At 52.8% G+C, this 7,504-nt stretch overlaps 1 protein-coding gene across 1 annotated transcript in view; it reads right to left on the bottom strand.

The window, feature by feature from the left end:
* Window positions 1-1,279: 1,279 nt before the first annotated feature.
* Window positions 1,280-7,504, bottom strand: part of IGSF21 (immunoglobin superfamily member 21) — a gene marked incomplete at both ends in the record, with an annotated part of 247,143 nt that continues 240,918 nt past the window's right edge. The window contains 4 exons of the mRNA XM_082615553.1: window positions 1,280-1,353; window positions 2,052-2,090; window positions 2,507-2,699; window positions 3,111-3,196. Coding sequence (XP_082471679.1) covers window positions 1,280-1,353; window positions 2,052-2,090; window positions 2,507-2,699; window positions 3,111-3,196 — 392 coding nt within the window. The remainder of the gene's footprint in view (window positions 1,354-2,051; window positions 2,091-2,506; window positions 2,700-3,110; window positions 3,197-7,504) is intronic.

The raw sequence follows: 7,504 nt of genomic DNA, 5'->3' as shown, positions 1-7,504 counted from the left end.
TCAAGATCCTTCAATTAATCACATCAGCCAAAATCCCTTTTGCCAGGTAAGGTAACATATTCACAGGTTCTTGGGATTAGAATGTGAGCATCTTTGGTGGGGGAGCTATTATTCTGCCCGTCATTCTGATCCTCCAGCCCTCTCTTTCCCTGCCCTGCAGGTCGTAGAGGCCACATATTCCAGTTGGTTTAGCTGCAGGATCGAAGAGGACTACCCAACCTGCCTTGGGCTTTTCATGAGCCCCAAATAAGTTTTTATTGTGTTAATCCAGTAAAACTCTGGGGTTAATGTGTTACTGCAGCCTAGCTTCTCCTATCCAGATTAACACAGTCTTCCAGGGCTCTCCTTGGTGACCCTCAGGTTTTGGCCACAGCTCAGAGAGGCCAACCCCACCCATCTCCAGACACTCTCAGCCCTTCCCTCCAATAGCTGAATGGCATGGGGAATCTTCTAGTAGTTGAAAAGGAAGTTCTGGAACCTCTACCATTGACTTATATGTGACCTTGATTGACGTTGGCCTTGGCCATGTGACTTGCTTTGGCTAAAGGAGTGTTCAAGGACATGATAGGCCGATGCCTTAACTGCGCTTGCATGGTTTGAATTTTTTTTCTTTAGCTAGGATGATCTACCATAAGAGGATCAACTGTCAGACAGCCACAGCCCCTTTAGCCTGGGCCCCAGAAAAAACAACCATGGATGAGACCTGTGCCCAACCCATCCCCTGGAATTCAGCCCAGATAGCCTGTTGCCTGAAGCAGAGCTGCCCAAGTGAGTCCAGACTATATCAGCTGAACCACTTTGTCCTAAACGTAAACACAATCATAAATGCTTGTTGTTGCCTGCCACTGTGATTTGGGTCCCTTTGTTATGCAGCATTATTGTGGCAAGAGCTGACTATTACACTTGGCCCTGAGGGAACTTGAATTTCCTGAGTAGAGTCTCTGGCCACTTCCCACAACTGGATTTGTGTGAAACAAGGAGCTGCCCCTCCACCCCTCCTCCAGGGAAGAACATGCCCTCCATGTCCTTCATCACCCCCCTCAGTGCCCATCCCGAGGCTGCATGTCCGGAGGTGCCCAGTTGCTGCTATAGACCAGGAAGAATACAGAGCCACAGACCAAGGTGGGGAAAAATGATCGTTTTAATTAAACTGACCAAAGAAGCCAAGACATGGAGAGAAAGAGACTAAGAACAAGACTGGAAATAGTTTAGAAAAGAAATGAAAACCAGTTGCAGAGATGTCAGTGCCAGATGGAATGGAGGGAGCAGGGCTGAGCCTTCACGTCAGCTCCAGGACCACTGTCAGGGCAAGCACCAAGGTGAGCCGGATGCCAGCAGGGCCAGACGTGGAACCTGTGCGGGGAGCAGCGTCAGGGCCTGTGACCCACCCGCTTTGCGTTCTGGGGGGCACGGGTGTGTGTGGAGCCTGGGGACCGCAGAGCTTTGAAGGGCCCCAGCCAAGAGTCTGGACTTCAGTGTTAGGATGGGCTGGTTTCAAATCCTAGCTCTGCTTTCTGTCCTACCTGATTGTGCGTGACCTCTTCCCTGTCCCAGGCCTGCTGGGTGGAGGTCAGGCTGCCTGGTGGCCATCAGGACATTGCGGTGGGGACTAGGAGTGGGGGGGTCTCCATCATGAACTGTGAGATTGGCTCACTGTAGGAAAGGGAGGGCTGGCAGGCCTGGGGGGAGTGTCTGTGTCCCATGGGGTGGTGCCCAGCTCGGGGGCAGCTGAGGGAGGGCAGTATAAAGGGCCCCACCATCCTATGAAGTGGTCAAGGGCCCCGGATCACTACCCCACGGTCAACGCTAGACACATCTTCTTGGGATCATGGCAGCTGAGCTCTCTGAGAGATACTTGGTCCCTAGAAATCCCTGCCAGCTGCTTAGGGATGCTTAATTGCTTTAGTGCCCACTCCTGACCTTTGACCCAGATTCTGCCCAACTAGAGGTCAATTATGTGCCTACGGCATGAGGGAGGGGCAAGGTCATACAAAGGAGCCGTTTGGGGGACCAGAGCTTTTAAGCTAGAAGCTCTGAGAGTGGAGACTTACCATTGGAGTCCTCCGTTCCTTTTGGGATATTTGGGTTTTCTGTTGGGAAGAACAAAAAGAGGACTAGAGCGTGGATGGCATTTGGAACTTGGCAAAGGAGGCCCCTCATCCAGCACCCGCCGTGTGGTGTCATGTGCACCCTCTCAGGGCAGCCACACAGCCTCTGCGGGCTGGGCAGTATCAGCCCCATTCTACAGATGGAAAAACTGAGGGAGGGGAAACAGTTTGCCCAGCGTTGCCCAGCTGCTAAGTGGTGGATCTGGGATTTGAACCCAGGGTTCTCTAGCTCCAAAGCTGTTATGGTTTTAACCACCGAACTGTAGTGCTTCCCTGTGGGGCACCATCTCGGCAAATTTACGGGACTTGGGCCCCTACTGCTCCCTCCTCCTTGGGAAAGCTCCAACCAGTGGCCTCCCCAGGTAGCCCTCCCAATCTGCTAGCTGGGTGCAGCATACCAAACACGATGAGCCGGGTGTGTGTGTCAGTGGAGCCCAGAGGGTTCTGGGCCGTGCAGCGGTACATGGAGCCGTTGAGCTCAGCGGGAACCCGCTCCAGCACCAGCTCCTTCCCGTCAAACTCAGCGCTGCCATCCAGGAGGCGGCTTCCGACCCGCGTCCATGTGAACATGGGCTCTGGGAAGACTTCGTTCTGTTGGCCAGAGCAGGAGAGAGTCGGGTCACAGGAGGAACCATTCTGCCAGAGCAGGAAGGGGCCAGAGGCATGGCCTGGCCAGGGTAGGTATTAACACATTTTCATCGGATGGGTTGGGACTGGCTGCCCAGACCCCAGGAAGGAAAGGACTCTAGGGCTGGAAGGAATGTCAAGATCCATGTGCCATGTCTGCTCTAAGTTGTAGGTGGGCGAGCAAATCCATGCGTGCACCCCATGCCATTCCTCGTGGAAGCCAATTCTGCCGTTACACAGATTGGGAGACTGAGACCAGCTGGCTGGGCTGGAGGTCCAGGGGAGGGTCTCAGAGCATGCTGCCAGGGATGCTGGTGCCCCGTTGGTGCCTGACGACCTCCCGCCACCCTTGCAGATGCTCAGAGAGAGGCTGACCTGAAATCCATGGACCAGAATCCTCACTGTGTCCCCGACCCGGGCTCTGCTGGGCGTCATCATGATTTTGGGTCCTTTGGGGGCAACTACAGGGAGAGGAAGGCCAGGTCAGAGAGGTGTGTGTGTGTGCGGGGAGAGGAGACTAAGCAAAGAAAACAGGCGCTGGGGGAACGGAAGAGAACGTTCCCATCCAGATCATTCATTCATGCCTGCGTTCATTCATACACGTTTCCCGAGCCCTGGCTGGGACCTGGGGATTTAATGGTGTACAGAGCACAGTCCCTGTCCTTGTGGGGTTCACTCTCAGTGGGGTCAAAAGACAAGCACAAACCAGTGGAACAATGGGTCAGATCGGAGAAGCCCAGGGGACAGTGGAGTCAGGGACACCCAAGGGAGGTGCCACCTGGGAGACGACTCAGCTGCTAACAGGGAGAAACCTGCTCCAGCACCCAGTACTGCTCAAAACACCCACACTCCTACCTGCACTAAACCCTTGTGAGGGGCGCTCCTGCCATTATCATCCCCATTGTATAGCTGAGTTAACTGAGGCTCAGAGAGGGGAAGTAACTTGCCAAAGTTCACACAGTGAAGAAAAACTGGGATGAAATTTCTGGTCTCATTACCCCTGCTCCAGAGTGCCTTCTACCAGGTTAATATGCCCAGTGGGGTTTTTCTGTAATCTCTGGGTTGGAGGTGAGTGGAAGGTGGCAAAATGTGGGGGGAACCATCTCCCTCCTTGGGCCTGGCCTGTGTCCCCCCTGCCTCTCTTCCTCACCTGCTTGTATCACTTCTTTCAAACCCCTTCTCTGATCTTGGGAGACAAGATGCCCAAGGGTGCTGCCCTCCTATGAACCATCAGGGATGGAAGAGCCACTGGGATCACTGAGTCCATCCTCTCAGGTTTCAGCTTGGGAAACTGAGGCCCAGGGGTAACGAAGAGGCTTATCCAAGGTCACCCACAGAGCCAGTTTCTCCTGTCCCATGACTTTTGCGCCAGGCTTCTTTCTGCTAGATCCATTCATCACTCATTCATTCATTTAACAAGTAATTATTGAGCCAACTGTGTGGCAGGCTTTGGGGCAGGGCTGGGGACGCAGTGGTGAGGGAGACACACGCCTGCCGACACAGAGCTTACACTTTAGTTGGGGAGACATTTGATACACAAATAAGTACATGAATAAGAAACTACTAGAGAGCCATGGCATTGTGTGGAGAATTGGACAAGTGGGGAGTGATGGTCTGAGTGTCTCTTCCAACGAGCTGACATTTCAGCTGAGATGAAGCTCCTGAAAAGGGTTCCAGGTGGAGGGAACAGCCAGGGCGTGGCGCTGAGGTGGAAGGTCAGGGGTGATGGGGGTGGGGACTGGGCCAGACCCCACAGAGCTTCCTGGGCCACGGGAAAGCGATAGGGTTTCGATCAGAGTGCCATGCTCTGTGCCACTCTCCTCGGACATCTTCCAGGGGTGGCAGCAGGAGAAAAGCTTTGTCACCAGGCCCTGGGGCTGGCCTGGGTTCTCCTCATCTGCCCCACCTGCTCCCCGAGCCTCTCCTTCCCACTCAGAGCTCTCAGAGCAGAAATCAGAGCAGCTGGCAGATGTGGGTGATTTCCTAGGCACTGCCAACCAATTTCATTCATGAAACCAAAGGACTATTAATTAAACCACGAGCAAGACACTTGAAGGGCCGTGTGGGGCGGAGGGAGGCATCAGCAGGAAAAGCCGGGCCTGTGAGAGGGGAGGGAATGGCAGGGAAGGTGCGGGAGGCTTCCGCTGCTGCATCCACCCACATAAGAAAGGAGTCTAGTCTATGTGCCCCTGGACCAGTCACTTCCCCTGGCTTTCCCCAAACACGGGGTGGGAACAGCCAAGGCAACCCTTGCCCACCCACCACACTGGGTTGTTAGGAGTATCGGGAGATGGTGGGTTTAAGAGCTAACATTTATCCAGAGCATCCTAAGTGCCTCGCACTCTGTGACGCGCTTTATGCACGACCTCATTTACACTTCCAACCTCTTGAGATTGTCCCCATAAGGCAAGGAAGGCTTGGGGAAGTCAAGTAACTTTCTCGTCTTTTTAATGAACACTCAAGTGCTGTCAAGGTCCCTTTGCAGGTGAGAAGCGCTACATAGGGTGGTCTGGCCCTGCGTCATTCTGTCTCCTCTTCTTGTCCTGCTGGGATGGCACTGTTCTGCTGCGGCCAGCAGGGGGCGTGGAAGGGCACCCGTGTCCCGGAGAAGCGTGAGCAGGAGAACCGGGGAGGACAACTTCCTCTCCGAGGTCAGATTCCTAACTGCCTCGGTTTCTAAAGGCCCCGCCCACCCCCTTCGGGCTGCGGCTGGGCCTCCTGGCCCCAAGGGGAGGGAACTCACATTTATCAGGTGCCTGACATGTGCTAGACCTCATTCTAGGACTGTCTCACCCATCTTGGTGCTTATGAGGCAGGTTGCCATGAAACCCATTTTGCAGGCCGTAAAACTGGCTCCCAGGAGGGCAGTGGTTTGCCCGAGGTCACACAGCAAAGAAGTGGCGGGGGCGGGACCTGAAGTTACATAGGTCTTTAAAGCGAAGCTTGGAACCCAGGGGTGGAGGAGGGGGAAAGCTGGATGCCTTCGTCCACGTGGGCAGCCAGACCCCTCCCCTGCTGCCCTGAGCTGCCAGGTCCAGAGGCTCCTGTGTGGAGCTGACCCCGAGAGGCAGAGGGTGGGTAGGCAAGGGGTCTGCTTTGCCCTCACTCTTCCAAGCTCGATCCTGGCAGCTGCCGACTGGCAAGAGCCTTGGTGGCAGGTGGCCCCTCTGACTCCTGCCCTCACTGCTGCATCAAGATGCTTCTGGAAGCCAGGCCAGCTGCTGTCATCCGCACGTTCCACCACATGCTGACACCCATTAGCAGCCCCTGGCGGTCAAGTCCTGGCCCCTCTCTCCTGCCCCTAGGACACATCACTGAAGGTACCTGAAGGAAGGTTCTCAGCCCCTGGGACTTCCCTCCCCTCAACCCCTGGACTTATGGAAAGAGTGGGAGTCAGGAGACCCAGGATTGAGGCCTGTCTTCTACTCTCCAGTTACGGGACTTGGATGAGTCAGTTCAACTTGTTGGGCCTCAATTTTCTCACCTGTAAATGGGGAGAATAGACTGCTATCTTACTATTTGAGGAGTTGCTGTGAAAATGACAATGGGGGAGAGATATGACATGGAAATGTGAAATGTGAAGTGGTGTGCATCTGTTCAGGGGCGTACAAAAAATCCTGATTATATAACTGCTCTCTTTACTCTGCTTAGCATTTTGCTGCAAGGAGAGCCTTGTGATATCTCACGGAAAGCTCCTCTAGGAGCCCCACCACAGGAATTCTAGGTGTTCACTAAGACAACCACTCACCCACACATCCACCCACGCATCCATGCATCCATCCATGCATCCATTCGTTCAGCCAACCAAGCATTCATTCTATCTATCCATCCATCACTCTATCATATTATTCATCCCTCCATCATATCATTCATCCATCCATCCAAGCAGCTGTTCTATCCATTCATCTATCATTCCATCATATTATTCATCCCTCCACCATAACATCCATCCATCCATTTATCCATCCATATACCTACCCATAAACCTACTAATCCACTCACGCACCCATTCATTCATCTACTCTAACCATCTAGTTTGTTATGCCTAATCTGTGTCGATGACTATGCAGGGCAATGTTGGGGATACAATAATGAATAACAACAGTAGCTTATATTTACCGAGTACTTACTCTGCCACTATGCTGAGCACTTCGTAGGCACGCCTTGTTTAATCTTCACAACAACCCAGAAAAGTATTCACTAATTGACTATTAGGGAAATGTTTATTAAGTCATATGTTACAGATTGTGCTGAGCCCTGTACCATGTGAACGAGGCAGGTAAAGACCCGGCCCACGTGCAACTTAAATTCTAGTGGAAGATCCAGGCAATAAGAAAATATATCATATACTTGCACGTGGAGATAAACGCAATGCCAGACAGCAAAGCAAAGTAAGGAATTGATGGGGCCAGGAGGAGGAGGCTGACATAGGGTGTTCAGGGAAGGAAACTCTGAGTAGAAGATTTGAGCAGAGATTTGATGAAGGAGGGATTGAGAATACCTGGGGTAAGATTAATCTAGGCGGAAAGGAAGGACAGTGCAAAGTCACAGAGGTGGGTCTGAGCTGGGCATATTCAAGGAAGAGTAAGGAGAACCCTGTGGCTGCAGCAGATGGAACAGAGACGAGTGTGAAAGATGAGCACCGTGAGGATGTAATTTTAGATGTGATGGCGGTCTAGAGGATTATTTTGTTTTGTTTTGACTTTCATATATTTTTAAATTGTGAGGAAACTCACATAAGGGGAATGCACTCTTCTTAAGAACACAAT

Source organism: Mesoplodon mirus (assembly GCF_964341445.2).
Source record: "Mesoplodon mirus genome assembly, chromosome: 3".
Lineage (NCBI taxonomy): Eukaryota > Metazoa > Chordata > Mammalia > Artiodactyla > Ziphiidae > Mesoplodon > Mesoplodon mirus.
The sequence above is the reverse complement of the archived record's forward strand: the minus strand, read 5'-3'. Positions and strand labels throughout refer to the sequence as shown.